The sequence below is a fragment of the Brassica oleracea genome, chromosome C8 (assembly GCF_000695525.1).
Source record: "Brassica oleracea var. oleracea cultivar TO1000 chromosome C8, BOL, whole genome shotgun sequence".
NCBI classification, from domain to species: domain Eukaryota; kingdom Viridiplantae; phylum Streptophyta; class Magnoliopsida; order Brassicales; family Brassicaceae; genus Brassica; species Brassica oleracea.
In genome coordinates, this window is record NC_027755.1 from 16,107,297 (window position 1) to 16,127,014 (window position 19,718).

General features: G+C 35.7%; 1 protein-coding gene and 1 pseudogene across 4 annotated transcripts in view; one reads left to right on the forward strand and one right to left on the reverse strand.

The window, feature by feature from the left end:
* Positions 1 to 461: 461 nt before the first annotated feature.
* On the reverse strand, positions 462 to 7,685 carry LOC106311866 (annotated as a pseudogene).
* Positions 7,686 to 12,278: 4,593 nt separating this feature from the next.
* Positions 12,279 to 19,718, forward strand: part of LOC106312795 (abscisic acid receptor PYR1-like) — a 21,871-nt gene continuing 14,431 nt past the window's right edge. For 2 of the 4 annotated variants that reach the window (XM_013750449.1, XM_013750450.1), the window contains exons 1-2: positions 12,279 to 12,468; positions 12,559 to 13,196. In XM_013750449.1, coding sequence (XP_013605903.1) covers positions 12,453 to 12,468; positions 12,559 to 13,196 — 654 coding nt within the window. In that variant the 5' untranslated portion in view covers positions 12,279 to 12,452. Of the gene's footprint in view, positions 12,469 to 12,558; positions 13,321 to 19,718 lie in introns of those variants that run through there. The other 2 variants (XM_013750452.1, XM_013750451.1) reach the window with 2 other exon arrangements.

The window sequence follows — 19,718 nt, forward strand, 5'->3', positions numbered from 1 at the left end:
TTTGTTACAAAATGTATAGTAATAACAATATAACCCACTTAAATATCGGTATTATAGAGTTATACAATACATATTAATAATTTAGTGATAAATTTTGTTATATAAACTAAAATGTTTTAGTATAAGGAGAAAAAATCTGCACAGATGTGCGGGTCAAGATCTAGTAAACTTAAGTAAAATATAAAAAATAGTACCGGCAAAAATCACACCAGCATGAATCTTATTTTGCCACGATGGTCCACAATAAAACAACACATTTCACATCAAACATTACGTGATTATAGAGAGGATCAGGGAGAGCCACATGGAAAGAGCTCCAATGATCTTTATGGTAAAGAACAAAGTATTCTCGATTCAAAATCTATATCAATTAAGAAACATGAATATACCGTTAATATGTTTAAGTTTCTGAAAACCAACAAGACAAGAACTCAAGAACCAGACTAAAAGCCCAAATACCATGATGTTCATATTGTTCTCTATTTGGATCCATGATGAATAAGTTTAGAACAATTCATACAAAGCACGACACAGAGGAACTACTTAGAAAAAAAACTGTCACAAAGGAGAGGACTTTGAAACGGTTTCTTCTTTCTTCTGGTTACACGAAATAACATGTTTGTGAGCAAGCTACTGCGAGTTCTAAATCCAATGGTGTAATGAATTCCTTTCAAAGGTTGCTTTTATCATCCTTGCTGGCATCCTTTCCAGTCTTGCCATTTTTATCACCCTCATGTGGTGTATACTGGCCGGTAGATGAGGGTGAATAACCAGGAAGTGTTGGTGAGTAACCTGCGCTTGGGCTGTAGTCAGGGCTTGCTCCTGCGCTGTATGGGCTGAGAAAGATTCAACAATTAGAACAACACCTCGGTTACACTTTTGCAGAGTTCAAATGCCAAAGAAAATGTAGTTGGTGAAGCTATTCTAAATGACATCGATGCATACCACAGAAAACCTATGGACTGAGACAGATTCAACAATAAGAACAACAACTCGATTACACTTTTGCAGAGCCCAAATGCCAAAGAAAATGTAGTTGGTGAAGTTATTCTAAATGACATCGATGCATACAAGAGATTCAAGTGGGTAAAACCGAACCTGCTGGGACTGTATGTAGGACTTGAAGGTGAATACGATGGAGATGTGGGTGAGTAGGATGGTGATGTAGGGCTGCAGAGTAAAATTGATTATGGATAGTTAACAAAATAAATAAACGACAAGGGAGTATAACAGCTTCACAGTGGTAGAAGAAAAAACACTTACAGAGCAGATTACTACTGACCTGTAGTTTGGAGATGTAGGACTGTAAGGGCTAGCTGGTGATAGTATTTAGCAGACTGAGGGTTGTAGCTCGGAGACGTCGGACGGACCGTAACTGGGTGACGTTGGACTATAGCTTGGTGAAGTTGGGCTGTAGCCAGGAGATGTAGGGCTGTATGCAGGTGAGGTAGGGCTGTAAGAAGGCAATGTTGGACTGTAGGAAGGTGACGTTGGACTGTAAGATGGTGAAGTTGGACTGTAAGATGGAGAGGTAGGGCTGTACGCAGGTGAAGTTGGGCTGTATGCAGGTGACGTTGGGCTGTATGCAGGTGACGTTGGGCTGTAACTCGGGGATGTCGGGCTGTAGCTTGGTGATGTAGGACTGTAGCTAGGAGAAGTTGGGCTGTAGCTAGGAGACGTTGGGCTGTAGCTAGGGGAGGTGGGAGAATATGAAGGACTTGTTGGAGAATAACCAGGGCTTGTTGGGCTGTACGTGGGCGAAGTGGGACTATAGCCAGGAGAAGTCGGACTGTATCCAGGTGAAGTGGGACTGTAACCAGGAGAAGTGGGACTGTATCCAGGGGATGATGGGCTGTAGCCTGGAGATGAAGAAGGAGAAAACGCCATTCCACCTACATATGGAGAAAACTGAGCATCTGACATTGGAGACAACCGCATATTTGGACTCAAGAGGTAGTTTGGGGACATCATGCTTTCATGGTAAGGAGTTCCTGACATTGGTGAGCGAGCAGGAGTCATCCCAAACTCCAGTCCATCCATATAGCTAGGGAGCTGAAGTTCAATTGCATTCTTCAGCATCTCATCATTCAGATACAGCTCGCAGTCTCCTGTTCCAATTGGTGCAAGCTGGCCGAGCATAATGTTTTCGGTAACACCACGCAAGCAGTCTGTCTCAGCATAAGCTGCAGCATCCAGCAGAATATCGACAGTCTCTTCAAATGAGCACCTCATCAGAGGCCCAGTATCATTTCTGTTGATACCATGTTGAGTGATCGCCATTAGATGACCTCGATAGGTCATTGTATCACACAATATGGCTAGATGGCGGTAATTCACATAAGAGCCATCAAAGGATATCACAACCCGAAGCTCATCCAACAAAGCACGACGAACTGCTTCAATTCCAAGAACTTCAATAATCGCGATCAAGTGATTGCTTGTTGTCCTCTTTGGATCCACATCTTCATGGCACATTACAGCCAGCAGATTAACACCTTCTGTATCTAACATCCACTCCTCCGATGTCTTGAATCCTTCATCCTCATCAAACTTGCTTTTTCTAACCTGCTTAATGAACACCTTGTTGATGTCTGGAATACCCCTGAGTGCCATTTCTGTCAGCATGTTGCTCTCAATCTTTTTAAGGAAAACATCATCTTCAGCTGATTCATCTTGCGCTTCTCCTTTGGCTCCCTCGTCATTCATAATCCGGATCCGAAGGATCAGTTTCTCCGCATTGTCATCATTAAATATGCAAGTCAGGTCATCATCAAACTCCAGGTTGATCTTCTCCGCTATATCTGCCATACTCAACTTCTTGTCAACCATCATTTCACGATTCAACTCAATACGAAGCAGCCAAGAAGATATTTTAACTGGAGAGACATCTTCATCTGGCATTTCATAGTAGGACCTCACAAATTCAAAATCTTCTTCGATAATGGTACTCATCGGATCCGGGTCATACCAAACCTCCGTAGCTTGAGTGACACTCCTGAGAATAGTATATTCCAAAGCGCACTGAACTGTTTTAGCCCCCTCTTTTGATTTGCTAGCTTCTGGTGTGAGGTACACAGATAGGGAAGGTGTTTTAATCCTTTTAGCGACGTTAATAATCTCTCGCAGCCTGGGAACACCGAGTGTTACGTTCTTGGCACTGACACCGGCATAATGGAAAGTATTCAAAGTCATCTGCGTAGCAGGCTCTCCAATTGACTGGGCAGCAACACAACCGATCATTTCCCCGGGAGCTACAAGCGACTGTAAGAACCTTGACTCTATCTCACCAATAACCCACTAAAAAATCTCACGGCTGAGCTTGTATTCCTCCAAAACTCTTTTACTAGCAAGAGTGCTTCGAAGCAAAATGTTGAAGAACAGTGTGGCATTTTTCTGTGCTTCTACACTCAATCCATCTTCACCAGGAACAACCAACAGCCTCTCCTGTAATTTATCAACTGCATCAACAATCTCAACAGGATGCATATCCGAAATCTTGCGCAAGTCAATCTTGAAAGTCTTCTGTGCATTCCAGATATGTCTCTTGATGTTCACAGGTAATGGCCAAGTGCTATCACCATTTGTAGCAATTTCAGTCCCGAGTTGAAACCTATCAGCCTCGAGCTTCTGATATTCTGCATCAAATACATCACGCAACTCTCTGATCCCTTTCAAATCCTCAAGATGTTCATCACTTAGGTATGTAGGATTCCAGTTTTCGTCGTCAATCTCATACTTGAATGTCCTATCGAACTCTGCTTTCTTCATTTTCAAGGAATCCAGCTTCTGAGATTCTATCCACACAGCATCCATACCATCTTCCCCATAGAGAAACTGAATAACATCACCCAACGAGTTTCTGACTGTCCCATCATACTTGACCATAATATCCTCCATAGCCTTGACCAATCGCCTCTGAATGTATCCAGTTTCTGATGTCTTCACGGCAGTATCAATAAGACCTTCCCTTCCTCCCATGGCATGGAAAAAGAACTCTTGAGGAGTAAGCCCACGCAGGTACGAATTCTCGACAAACCCACGACTTTCAGGACCATAGTCAATAGTCATCTTTGGTGAAATGAGGTAACGTCCGGCCATCAAATCCAAATGGGATCCGCTTCCCTTCCACATTTTGCTGACCAACACACGCTGTCATTTGAGAAATATTGATGAAACTTCCTTTGGATCCTGCTGTCACCATGGCCTTCAGGTTATTGGTTTCTGCTAAACTCTTTTGAGCACTACTTCCAGCATCGTCACGAGCTTTATTCAAAACCTACAAGAGCAGTTTATGAGTCAGCATATATAATAAACTCAATGACACAGATACGTTTAGGGTATCAAACGTTGTAAATGACAAAGATCAACAAAGAAGAGCGCTTGAATATTGATTATGATTAACGAAATACAGAGATATCTATTACAATTCTCTCTTCCTCTCGCTAAGAAATCCCAACCTCTCTCATTGACTCTCTTCTCTGTCATCCTACTGAAATCCTCGATACCCTCCTTCTCCCATTCCCCAGCTCATATATAGAGATAAGCATAAAGGATAAAGCAACTAAACCATGATTATTCTTAATGAACTACGGTCACTTGATCTTAATAAGGAGTCATTCATATCAGACAGGCACCAAATGAAAATTATTATCAAGACATTGATGTACCTGGCTAACTCTGTTCTCAAACGTCTCTGTCATAGTTCGCCCTGGTTCAGGATCCAATTTCTTTTCCTGGAACTGACGGATAAGGTCTTTCACGGCAGTTTTTGCACTAGAAATAGTCTCATTGATTTTCTCCATTGTTTGCGAATCAGCAATAGTATCACCGATTCCAATGGTAAAACCATTCTGCAGAAGCCAGTAGTTGACCAGCCATTGAGTATGACCGAGAAACTTCCTAGCTGCATAAGGACCAACCTCTTCCCTTTAAACCAAGAAAAGAAAAATGTAAACAAACCACGATCAACACTGCAATATCTTGATGTTAAATTTTTGGTGTCAGGTGAACAGGATGCAGCAACTTACCAAATAACATGCACGAGACTCCCATTACCGGTACCAAGGGTCTTTTTGCAGAGAGTACCGGCAAGAAGTTCTCCTCTTTCAATTCTCACTTGGGTATCCCCTGGAGTTATGTATCCAGTCTCTGCATTTGAGTGCCAAGCAGAGTACCTGAACAGGTTTATCTGCTTTGGTATGATAAGATTGAAGACTTGTTTGCCAGGCCAAAGAGGACGTGGCTTCAGAATTGCAGGAGCTGGAACTTTCCCATCGAAGTCTTGCCACCACATAAGCGTATTCATGAATACATCCTGAACATGGAAAAAATATCAGCACAGGAATTAGGTTACTTCTTATTAACACAGAGAGAACTGCTGCAAGTAATCGCTAAAGAAATGATTACCTTCTCTATAAAGGTATCTCTTTTTGTGATTTTACGGCATCCTAGAAGGGTATCCTGCACAATACCCATCACAGGCCGATTCGCCTGAGGAGAGACGATACATTTAGGAACCATCATCAGCTCCAACACCTCGGCTCTGGTCTCGAATGACTATGGTACGTGCATGTTCATCTCATCCCCATCGAAATCAGCATTGTAAGGAGAGGTGGAATATGGCATGATCCTAATCCTGTGACCCATGATAGACATTTTGTGCAGACTTGGTTGACGATTGAAAAGAACAAAATCACCATCAATTAAGTGCCTCTCCACTTTGTATCCAAGTTCCAAATGATGATCACTGCTCTTCTCCAGGTACCGAAGATCTAGTCTCTGGCCATCATCCCGAATGATATATTTCGCCCCCGTCTTCCCAGGTGGAGGATGTGGTCCATAATCAACAAGCTCCTTCAATCTGCCAATGAAATATTGTCAACGAAACATGGAGGAAGACTCTGTTTATGTAAAATAAACACCAAACATACTAATCTCTCAATGTTATATGGAGTAACTGTTTCTGGGTATGTGAGATTAAGGGCAATACTCCACGGTACACCAAGTTCATCGATATTTATTGTTGGATCTGGTGTAATAACAGTACGTGCCGAGAAATCCACACGTTTTCCCATCAAGTTTCCCCTGATTCTGCCTTTGCCTTGAGCCTACTACAAATTGATTTAATAGGCCTCCCTGATTTTTGAGTAGCTCTTGGCTGTCCAGGCAGCTCATTATCAAAATAGGTTGCTATATGGAACTGCAGGAGTTGTGTAAACTCTGAAATAATGTGAGCTGGGGCTCCGTTCTTTTCCTGTCTTTTCAAGTTCTCGTTGTGCCGAATAATCATAGCTAGCTGATGAGTCAAGTCATCCTGCATCAACAAGAAGCATGAACCAGGGGACACACAATCAGTCAAAAATGAAAATAATATTTTCCCGTCAGACTAAATCAGCACTAGGAGCTAAGCAACTTTTTTTTATTTCGGTAAAGAAAAGCCAGACTTGCCTCACTCCTGGAAGTGGCATCCATCATAACAGATGGTCTAACAGGGGGTGGAGGAATAGGAAGGACTTCTAGAATCATCCAGTCAGGGCGAGCATACTTAGGGTTGAACCCTAAGAGTTGACAATCCGCATCACTAATCCTCTTTAAAACACTCAAAACCTGCAACAACTCCACATGCCATCAGATAACCCCAAACAGGAAGGGGAAATCGAAAGAAAAGAGACGAACGAACCCTGTCAGCACCAAGTGTCTGTTTCCTTTCTGAAGGCTCAGGAAGCTGGTCTGTCTCATCGCTTTTCTTCTTTGTAACCTTAAACTCTGCAATCATCTTCATTCCCTCAATAGTGATCTTAGGTTTCTTCACAGGCTCGTCTGTGTCTTGTTGGGTTTGAACATCATCAATCTCATCACCACCTTCACACTTGGTCTTGTTTTTGCAAGCATCCAGAATCTTCTTAAGCCTATTCTTGGGATTCTTAATCCTCATGGCCTGCTTAAACTTATGCTCATCCTTCACGAAAACAACAAATTGGATTAATTCTCTCAACACTGAAAGTACTCGCAAAACAAAGGGAGAAGCAATTCGATCATACCTCATCAGCTAGGATCTTGGAGCAGTTGAAGCAAACACAACGCATGATACTCAACACAGTCTTCATGAAACCCACGTGATACATAGGCTTAGCGAGTTCAAGATGTCCAAAATGACCAGGACACTCAGCCATGTTAGCCATACACGTCTCACACTTCACCTTCCGATCAATCGTACCAAGCCGAGTATCACTCAACCCTCCCACCTTCGGTTTACCCTTCTCAGTGGTCTCACTATGCTCCACGTGTATAACAGACATTTGCCTCTGCAAAAGAAACACAACTCCTACTTTTAGCAATACAACAATCTCTCTACTAAGCCTATTCGATTTCATTATATGGACGGAGCATTACGATTTCATCGGGGCTGAGAATCCCAAACTGGACCACACGGACTTTGGAGACCTCCGCCGGAGAAAACGGAAACCGCGTATCCATGGCGTTGGAGCTCCGATCAAATACAGATTCGATAGAATCGAAAACCCAGAACGTGGATTGAAAGAGGATCAAATTGAATTAAACCCCCTATCGGTGTTTCCCTCTCTCTCTTTCAAATGAGTGCAAGTATGCAGTTTATTTTAGCTAAATTTTTTTTTTTTTTTTCCGTTTTGTTTGGAGACGACCAGTTCGGGATTTCTCTCCTTCGCGAGGAGAGGAACGAGCAAAGAAAAGAGATATCGATAGCCTCTGCTTCTGTATTTATAGAAAAAATCGTCTCTGCAGAGTCGGTTTTAATGGGCCGTAACGGACTAAGGCCCAGTTATAGTTTTTTTTTTTTGTAACCAACCTATTTATAGAAAAAGCGGCGTGAATAACCCAGTTATAATCTTTATCAAGATTCGGGTTAGTTGGTTTAGGTTTATTGTTCATATTCCGGTTTACTGTACCGATGCAAATAACTTTTATGCACACATGAAAATGTCAGAACAATGAGTAGATCATTTCTCAAAAGAAGTAAAGAACCATTAAGCTCGGTTTTTTTTTTTCTGAACTTAGTCCATATTCTTTTTTTTTGTAGGAACTTAGAGCACTCCCATTAGTGAACTTACCGGGAGGTTCACACAGATTCCAAAAAAAAAATATATTAAAATAATGAATAGTGATGAACTTGTTTCTTTCCACCTTTTCCCTGTGAACCGGGTTCATCACTGTAGCGCGGGCCCCACGGCACGTGGCGCCCCGCGATTGGTCCGATTAATTTTTTTTTTTTTAAACAAAAATCAAACAAAAAAAATATAATAAAAAAATACTTTGTGAACCCATTTCATAAGGTTCACTAATGGGGGTGCTGTTAGTCCATATTCTTAACAATACAATAAGTAGGGTTAATTAGTTTTTTGGGGATACAAATAAATTACAATAAGCAGGCTAATTCCCTAAGCTAAATGATGACTAATGTGTTAATATAACGAGTCTTTATCTTTCTTTTATTTTTTCTTAACCAGTCTCGATCTTACATGTAGCAATTCACAAGTTTATTCAAATACATTTCAGCTACTAGTTTAACTTTCATCTAAGATTCATTGCATGAGAACACCGTGAAATAAATTTGGTTGTGAACAAACCAATGTAGGATTTATCTACGAGTGAAATGACGACGACAACAATATAAACCTCACTCGGAGCATCTCCGATCCAACCTCAAATCCTCAAATTTTAAGGTTCTGTGTCATTCCAATTCAACCTCAAATTCTCAAATTTTGAGGTTGTGAATAGTAAAACTTAAATTTGATTTTTCACTATTCACAACCTCAAAACTATCTCTTTTTTTTTTGTCTTTATAGTTATTTCTTTCATAAATATTAGTAACTTTCGTTAATGTCAAGAACTATAATGCAAATAAATATTTTTTAAAAGATTTTTTCGAAGATTCTTGGTTGGAGTAACCAAACTTCAAATCCTCATTTGAGGTTTTGCTCCTCATAAACTAAGGTCTTGGGTTGGAGATGCTTTATAACTTCAAATATGAAGTTTTTTGTTCTCCAAAAAAAACTTCAAAACTTCAAATTTGAAGTTTTGAAGAGTGAAACTTTATATTTGAAGTTTCACTATTCAAAACTTTAAATTTGAAGTTTCATATTTTTATTTGCATTTTGGTCCCTACAATCACACATCACTTTTATGATTCATAAATATTTTCTCGTTTATTGTTTTAATCCTTATAAAAATAATATTTCATAAATATTGTAAATTTTCTTTACAGATTTTAAATTTTACACATAAAATTAAATAAAACTTTAAAATAAGATTTAAAATATTTTAAGCTATATTTAGACAACAATAAAATACAAAAAAGACTTAACAAAAATATTTTAAAAAATTACATGAAGACATAACTATTACACAAATTTAAATATTACAACAACACTAATAGTGAGGTAAGTTTGATCATGAACCTTCAAAATTTTCAAATATTGTCCAAATTTTTTTGTGTAACTGAAATAGTTATTGTTTTTTATGTTTTTTGTACATTTTTTTTTTGTTCGTATCGAATATATTCACGAGTATTAATATTATCGAAAATAAATTAGTATTTAGCAATATTTTATGTTTCTCTTTTACTTTTTTGTTCCGATCTAATGTATTTACAAATATCAATATTACCTGATTTCAACAATTTTTAGATCGTAATCTACAAAGTAAAAATAAGGAGAGCCATTTTTACTTCGAAATGCACTAATAGATCAAATATGCATTACGAAAATAATTTTATGAAATAATATGGTATTTTGTTTGAATTTAATATTATTTAAATTATTTTTATTTAATTTTTTATATTTTAATAGAATATTTTATTAATTAATATTGTTGTAATATATTTATATATGTGCTAGTTATTTACAAAAGTTTTATGAATTCAAATTAGTTATGACAAATATAAGGACCATATTATAAAATATAAATAGTTTTGAAGTTGAGTTTGAAGTTTTACTTTTGAAGAAAAACACTTTTAAACTTCAAATATAGAGTTTTAGAAACTTCAAAATAGAGTTCATTTTTGGAGATGGTCTTAGCTACATTGGTGAAAGCTAAACAGTAAACTACCAAACAATAATGGTTCTAACAATTAATTAACTAACTAACCGCAAGTAGCTCAAAACTAGAAAATAATTAAGAAAGAAAATCCCAATGCTATATTGCTATAAGAACTTAATAACTATGCAATTAGGTGAAATTTTTTAAGATATCTATAATTCATCTTAGTATAGGAAATGCCTAACTCCTTAAATAGCCACAAGGGAAACTAAACGTAATTTATTTTTAATACTGAACTGACTTAACTAGTTTATTTCACCATTCTTGCCTACAGTTCTTAAAATTTCTTGAAATTACAGATAGGGTCTCTGCAATTTACAGTTTTTTTTCCTTAATTTGTTTTCAAACTATATTTAGCATGAAATTTGACACAATAGTCCTTATAGATAATGAGTTGACGAGAGATGAGTTGATAAAATTAAATTATTGGTCTACCCTATTCTCTCTACTAAAGCAGAGTTATCATCAATATCGTGGTTAATAAGTACACGGATGTTCATAGCTTCCATCATCTTCAAATGCATGTTTTCATTGTAACGTTTTTTCTTTCTATTCATCAGATTCTCTACAGTTCTTGAAAACTTCTAGATAAAACTCAAATGGCCAAGAAACCGTATCACCTCCGTCATCAGCCGCGTAAATCTTCATCGACGCAGGCTTTCAGAGTGATTCTACTCTTGTTCATTGTGATTCTTCTCGGTTCGGTATCCTTTCACTACCTAGCGCCAGCAGGTCCTCTTCAAGACCGATTGATTTGACCACAATTGTACGGTATAGCGAGGAGAGGTTAGGATTTCTGTTTACTTATTTTACAAGTTATCTTCGTTTCCTGGTTGAGTAATAGATTTGAATTTATCAAGCAGGGAGAGTTATGGAAACGAAGATGGTAATGGTGGCTTGAAGTTATCTCGTGGGAGCCTAGAGCTTTCCTTTACCATAATTTCTTGGTTATTACTCCCTCTGTTCCTGAAAGTAAGATTTTCTAGATATGCACGCTTATTAAAAATTTAATAAATGTTTATAATTTAATTTATTTTTTACTTTTTTATACACTTTCCAATAACTTTCTACCAATAAAATTTAATCAATTCAAATATTCTCAATTAATGTTCCTCAAAAGTATAAAAAATTACTTTAACAATATAGAAAATCTATCTTTGTGGAACAAGAAAAAAATCTAAAACATCTTACTTTCGGGAACGGAGATAGTATATGTTTGCTTCGTTTCCTGTTTGAGTAATACAATTTTGAATTTTCAGTCATGAGTAAAATGTTTAAAATACCACTCTTTAGCTTTTACCTTTGTACGTGTTAGTGTTGTGTTTGTAAAGAAAGGTTCGATTAAGAAAAGGTTAGAAGTTTGTTTGTTTTATCGTAAGATTCAGCTACTGATCGATATGAAACTCAGTTGTAAAAAAGTGTTGTAAAACTATTATGTAGCCATGTTGTAGGGAGCGAATATATAAAGAGAAGAGCTGAAAGTGCGAAAAGAAAACTGTAAAAGTGTTTTTACGAGAAAAAAAAAGTGTTTTTACGAGGATGGGCTCTCGTTCCATTTTCAAGAAAGGTTTAAAAAGTTCGTGCCATGTTTACATGCGTGGTATTGTCAGCCTGTGTCCCACATAAATACATCTCATAATTTGTTTTTCTTTTTATTTTTTATTAGAGAATTTGTTGCGGGCAATCCATCATGCAAACCATTATGGACGGCAATTACAACTTATAATATTTTATTAATTTTATTATTATATTATTATTATTATTTTATTATTTGTACACATAATAATATATTATCAAATTTCATTCATCCATTGGGTCGGGGTCTCATTAGAAAATTCAGCGTAGGAGTACAATATTAATTGGACATCGGCTAGATAACTCATAAAAAAAAAATTTATTTGGACTAAATATATCTTTTATTTTCGATTTCTTCTAATTATGGCAAAGGTGATGCTGGTGCAAGTTGCCCACTTGATTAATTTTTGCAAGTTGCCAACTTGGTTATTGAACGACGACATAAAAGAAATCGGCATTTATTATTTCACTAAAAAGTAGTAGTAACAAATTTTATATTCCACACAGAAAATAAAACAAAGAATGAATAAAAAATACATATTCTTGTTGATATGGAAGTTTTTTTTTTTGATCAAATTTGATATGGAAGTTAATGATGGTGAGCCAATTAGAAGATCGATATGTTATAGCAACTCACCTACTTTAATGATTAACATCGTCGTCAAACATTTCTCATTTAATTAGCTGTTAAGAGATCTAAATCTAAAATTACTAAATCAAACTGTACGTTGAGATACCATTTTTAGGGGAGAGAGTCGTAACAGTAAATAAAATAAAAGTGTATTTATTACTCCTTAAGTCCTATGCTCTTCTGTTCTGGTAAGCGCTTCATAAACTAGATCTACTTCTGTCTTCATAAACCTAGTTCCACTTACTGTCTTATTCTCTCCTTCGTTGATTTTCTTTCAGATGTGATTCTTCTTTTGCATGTACCTCATAGATTGATTTTTATAAACACACAAGAAAGAACCATCACCATGCCTTCGGAGTTAACTCAGGAAGAACGATCCGCCCTCGCACAATCCATCGCCGAGTTCCACACTTACCAGCTCGGTCCAGGAAGCTGCTCCTCACTCCACGCGCAGCGAATCCACGCGCCGCCGGAGATCGTATGGTCAGTCGTCCGTCAGTTCGACAAACCGCAGACCTACAAACACTTCATCAAATCCTGCTCCGTCGAGGAAGGATTCGAGATGCGTGTTGGATGCACGCGCGACGTGATCGTGATCAGTGGATTGCCGGCGAACACGTCGACGGAGAGGCTCGATATACTCGACGACGAGAGGCGAGTGACGGGGTTCAGCATCATCGGAGGAGAGCATAGGCTGGTGAATTACAAGTCGGTGACGACGGTGCACAGGTTCGAGAAGGAGAGACGGGTATGGACGGTGGTGCTCGAGTCGTACGTCGTGGATATGCCGGAAGGGAACTCGGAAGACGATACAAGAATGTTCGCTGATACTGTCGTTAAACTGAATCTGCAGAGATTGGCAACTGTCACCGAAGCCATGGCTCGTAACGCCGCCGGTGAGGGAGGCAGTTCAAAGGTGACTTAGACCATTAACGATGTATTTCCCTATTTTTTAGAGAAACTCTATAATATATAACAGAGATAGATTTTTGTCGGATGTATTTCTCTATTTTTTTCTCTAAAAATGAATATTCTTGATATATTATTTTTTAATATTATAAATAGTATATTTTATTTGTGAAAGTTGAAAACTAACACAATTTAGTTTAAGATTCATAAAATTATGATATTATTTACACTGAATATTTATATAGAAACTATTATGTAAATAAAAGTATGACCAGGTGTTTTCCTGCAGTAAAAAAATTTAAAATATTTTTTAACATATAAATATAAATTATATTTTAAAATAAAATTTTACTAATATTGTAAATTTTCTTTTTCGTATCAATATTTTAATATAAATTTGATTTAATTAAACATAAAAATTATATTTAAGAATATGCATGTATATATTTGAAATTATAATCTTATATAGATTTTTCTATCTATTTATTTTAATTAAATATATTAAATAAATTTGTAAAAGTTGCATAATTACCAAATATTAAAATTAAACAATATTTATAAAATTTGTAGATATATAAGAAAATAATGATTTTACGATTAATTTTTTATAGTTTTCTAAAAAAATTGTATACATTTTTGAAAATTTTAATAATAAAATTGTATAATTTAAAAATACATAATTAAATTATATTTCGAAATTTATAATACCATATTTGAATATATTTATTTTAATGATGATTTATGAGTTATTCCCATATTCTAAAAAAATTCAAAAATATAAATTAACATTAAATGTAATATATGAGTTATTACCATATTTTAAAAAGTTTACCAAAAATATAAATTAACATTAAATGCAATTGTCCATGTCATATTAAGCTATAAGACACGTCATCAATTTCAGTAGTCATGTCATATTTGTTTTGTGAAATTGATTATATAAAAGACACGTGGCAACTTCGTAAATATAGTTTAGGGGATTATATATTTATATAAAAAGTACATTTTCACTTAAAATATTCATTTTGATTATAATTGTTAAAGTAAAAGCTTAAAAGATATTTTTTGAATAAAAAAGCATGCCTCTATTATAAAGGAATGTTTTTTCTTCCTCTAAATATAGAGGTGAAAATAGCAATCTCTATTTTAGAGAAAGAAATAGAGTAGGGTTGAAGTGATTTTATCGCTAAATGCTATTATAGAGGTAAATATAGAAGTGGGTTGGAGATGCTCTTAGAAAACAAAATTATATGGCAAGAAAATGAAAAATGAATGATTGTTATGAACCAATTACGTGGATGTCTATTAGGCCCATTAAACCTATATTTTAGGATTCTAAAACCTTAGCTTTGTATATGTATATATATGTATTATTACCTATGGAATAATATGAACAACCAATTCCCTATTTCTCTCTTTATTTACAACACGTTATCAGCACGAAACTCTAAAAACTCTAAGCTAAAGATCCGACCGCAAAACCCTAATCTCTCTCTATCGGCGATAAACCCTTTAGAAATCCTAATCCCGATCGTGAAACATTCATCCTTGTTCGACGAACCGACGATCTCATACCTTGTTCGACGAACCGTAAATCTTCATCCTTGTTCGAGAACCGACGATCCGATCTCACCGTTCGACCGACGATCTCGATCCTAGTTCGCGATCTTCTCTTTGATGGTCCATTCAACCCAAATCGGAGGTTAAAAGATTATATATTTTCGACAAAGGAGAAAATATTATATGAGATTATAATCAGCTGAAAACTTGATCAGTTGAATCTTCGATCTGCATTACGATTAAGATAATTATTTTTATTTGTCATACTTTATATCCAAATTTAATTTATAAATGATTATTTCTTGATATAATAAAATGCTTTTGTTAATACATGTCTCTATATAATTTGAAATAATTTGATTATCATATTTCATTATCATTTTATATATATGAGGGTTTTAAGCTTAAGGCTTGTTCTCAAAAGATCCATGAGTTTTGGAGAAAATCTAAAGAAAGATATAATCACCAGAAGTGATTATTTAAAGTTCATTATTTCTTCTGCATCTAAAGATTACAAGGTCTGAAATCTGTAATATATCTCAACTATGTTGGATGTTAAGTTTAAAAGTAAAATTTCTCAAGGAAATTTTAATGATGCATATATATGGGGAAATATATATATTTTCCCGTAAGTAATGTTGTCCGGCAGACATATGATTGTGAAAAGAGATTAAAGAATTTTATACTTGTATCTTGTCTCTTTGAGACTAAGAAAAACAATGAGATTTTGATGTAAGGTCAAAATCAAAGAGTTTTTTTATAGAACTCATATTCTCACTTGAAGTTGAGAAAATAAAAATGGTAATAAAGAAGAGATATGAATCAATCATCCGAAGATGAAAGAAAATTTTTGTAAGTACAATACAAGTTAGTAAAACCCCTTATTCTAAAACTCGCCCGGAGTGACCGATTATGCGGCGTATAAACGCTCAACGGTGATGCACCGTGGCGTTTTGACCTTATTCGGCCATAAAATCGGGGAAACATTTTTTTGGTGAAATTTACTTCATAATCGACACTTGAATCTTAAATCTATCATGTTTTGTTGCTAATATCATGAAAATTAAGTGAAAACGAGACAAATCACCCAAATAAACGATGAATTAAGTTGAAAAAAAATCATGGTTGCTAGGGTTGCAGGCGAAATGAGGTAAGGGAAGAAGAAGAAGAGTTAATTACTCCCTTACCCCTCATTAAATAAACAAAAAACGTATAAAATGCATGTTTGGGGCTTCGAACACAGGTTGATAGATGTGCCCCTTATTTAACAAACCGATACGCTAACATGATATATATGTTCTGGTTGCAAAGGTAATATATATATCAATAAACTCGATAAAACCCTAAAAAAAATCCCCGAATATTCTCCGATTTTTTTCCGATTTCCCATCAACTCGCTAGGCCCGGGTCAGCCGCACGCGTAACGCCTAACGAGTTTTTGAACAGGAGTAAAACCTTATTGAATGCTCAAGAAGAGGATATATATGATGCTCTAGAAGAGTACATAATATTACTGCACATAAGAATGCAATTTAGAATCCTTATTGCATCATATTCTTATAAGTCTCAAAAGTTAAAAGGATCTAAGAAAGAATACATGACCCATGTGGGTATATTGTTGATTCAAAATGTGATTCATTCGAGATTGATAAATTTGTAGTATTATCATCTCGAGGGGAAGAGTTAAAGAATCTCACATTTTATGATAAATCAAACATCCAGAAGGTTATGTTTGCACTAAAACTAAGATTGATAAATCCTTCTCAAAGTAAATTCGTGGGATTTTGAGACACTTATGTTGAGACCATAAGCAAAAGAAATGCTATATACATTTCAAATCAGAAATATTTATCAAGGCAATATATGTATTTTAGAGAAAGTCTCCATAGCCTCTTATATATTGCACTACACAATGATTAGAAAATGGAGATAAATGTAATAGTAAACCAGAAGTTTACCGAAAGTGAATGTTTGGCAAATCGGTTATGCCATCCCGGTTTAGTAATAATGCGAAAGATAATCATATAGACATTCGTTGAAGAACCAGAGGATTCTTACGAATAATCTGCCATATGCTGCTTATTTACCAGTCAAATAGATTAGAATCTATTTATACAAGGAGATGTTTGTGGGCTTGATCACCCACTGGTGGACTGATCATCCACCATATACATCGACAAGAAGGTCGTATGTATCCTTGTCATAGATCTGCAACCTGATGATTATTTTATGCATGTGAGGATACTTGATGAACATCTTGTAGCTAATGCTCATATTTAAGATGAAGCAGCATTGATTCGCATGATGCCAAAGAGTAATTAAGAACTCTCCCCATTAAATTGGTTTGGGTCAGGAACCAAAAATCCCCATCTAGAAAAATTGAATAAGTTGTAGTTGCTCCACCACACCGCAAAAAGATGGGAACTCAAAGGAGGTTATGAATATGTTGGATATGATCTCCATTGATGATAAAATCTAGAAGATTTTATAAGATTTATTTAATGACTCAAAGTTAGTCTATCCAACATTAGGGAGAGAAAATAAACAGCTGGAAATGAATGAGTTGAATGAATTATCATTGATCCTCGGACTAAAGAGCTCGAATAAAAGTCCAAAACTAAATTCATGGCGATAATTCTATTACAAATATTAGCATATGAGTTGCCAGGCTCAATTACTGACCCTAAAAGGTGATTAAGTCACAAAAACCAGCTGTAAATGCTCCAGATAAAATGGATGTCCAGAAGGACAATATCAAACTGCTAATAAGTCTAAAGATCGCCTGAAGCGTGATAGACTTATCGGTTCCAAATCCTCAAAAAATGAGCATGAATGAGAATGGCATTAATGGAGGAATGAGATATTAAAGATCTCGAGAAGAGATAGAAAACATGACAAGAAAGAAATTCAGGTACCTGAGAATTACGAAATCTCAAATAGCGATGTCATGTCTGAAGCAATATGGAACTGATATTTAATCGACGTCGTGAATACTTATGCATGCAATATAGCATTTGATGAGAATGATGATCATGAACCATCTATTGAAAAGTGTACACAAAGAAAATGATAAGCCAAAATGGAAATAAGCAATAGATGAAAGATTAAATCTCTTGAAAAGAGAAGAGTATTAGGACTGGTAGTCCGTACACCTAATGGTGTAAAACCAGTGGCACATAAATGGGTCTTTATGTGAAAGAGATGATGTGAGATGTAAAAGAGTAATTGCACAAAGATTCTCACAAAGATCTGAAATTGTTATAAAAAACACATCATGTTGTGGAATAAAAAACACATCATGTTGTGGAAGCATCAACTTTCAAGTTTTTTTTTGTCTGGCAACAAAGAAAAGGAATTGAGAGCCACTGGAATAATAAAATTTATGTGAAAGATTCAAAAGAATATAAACTGCAAGAAGCAGTAAACTCCATAAGGATTTGGATTGCTAGAAGCAGTAAGTGCTAGTTCTCGAGAACATTATCGCGCGAGTATATTGAGCATATAAAGAAAACAATTCTTTGTCATGAAGTACCAGAATATTGGTAATTTAATGATCTCTTTCATGATTGAAAGATGAGCTTTCATATGACAAGAAGGATATTTATACTTGTAACTTTTACAAGAAACGAAGTAATAACTCATATGTATAAGTATGCATAATCTGAAGGTGTAAGAGATTTTCTTTAAAGGAAATTTGGACAAGGATTTCAAATAGACCAAGATATGACCTTTTGTGTGAAAGTAATGTTATGGACAAAAAGTCCAATGGTCTAAGAAATTATCTGACAATCAAACGAGTTTATTCAGTAAGAATATGCTTATAGAAATTCTTAAAAGGATGATATGTATGATGAAAATACTTCTCCCAAATATGATGCTTCCAGGGGGAGAATATGATGATGTTTGTAGTTGTACTCTTTTCTCTTATCATGGTTTTTGTCCCATTGGATTTTCCATGTCAAGGTTTTAACAAGGCAACAAAGAACACGCAAATGATATATACCTAAAGAAGAATGTTATCACTTAAGTGATGAAGATCTATCAATATTACAGTGTATTTTGAGACTGAAAGAAGTAGAATAGAATGATCAAAGATCAATCATACTTGAACAAAAATCAAGCATGAACACATTATATTCGCGAGACAAAATCGAAGGTCGAAATTTTTCTAACCCACAAATATCCCTTCTCGGAGATGCTCTATCTGGAGCCCAAGACAAAAATTTGTCTTGCCGAGATCTTTTATTTCGAACTCCTCTTTCATATGAGTTCGAGCATCATCAACCTCCTTTTGAGTTCCAATTATGTTCAGGTCATCTACATATACATCAATGATCACAAAGCCAGATGACGATTTCTTTATAAAAACGCATGGACATATCGCATTATTCACATATCTTACTCAAAAGATATTCACTTAAGCAATTGTACCACATGCGTCCGGATTGCTTTAATTCGTAAAGTGATCGCTGTAACTTGACCGAACAAATCTCCCTGAATTTTTTTTTCAATGCCCCTGGCATTTTCAATCCCTCAGGGAGTTTCATATATATATCGTTATCTAACGATCCATACAAATATGCAGTCACAGCGTCCATAAGATGCATTTCAAGATTTTTAGATGCCGTTAGGCTCATCAAAAATCTAAACGTAATTGCATCCATTACCGGGGAATACGTTTCCTCAAAATCAATTCCCGGTCTCTGAGAAAAACCTTGGGCAACTAATCCGGCTTTATATCGTGTTACTTCATTTTTCTCATTTACTTTTCTCACGAATACCCACTTATACCCAACAGGATTTACGTTCTCAGCAGTTATGACTATAGGTCCAAAGACATTTCTTTTATTTATGGAGAGTAATTCAATTTGAATGGCCTTCTTCCACTCCTCTCAATCATGTCTTTTTTGACATTCCAAAATGGACCTTGGATCGGGATCATCATTTTCATGATCGATATCTTTGGACA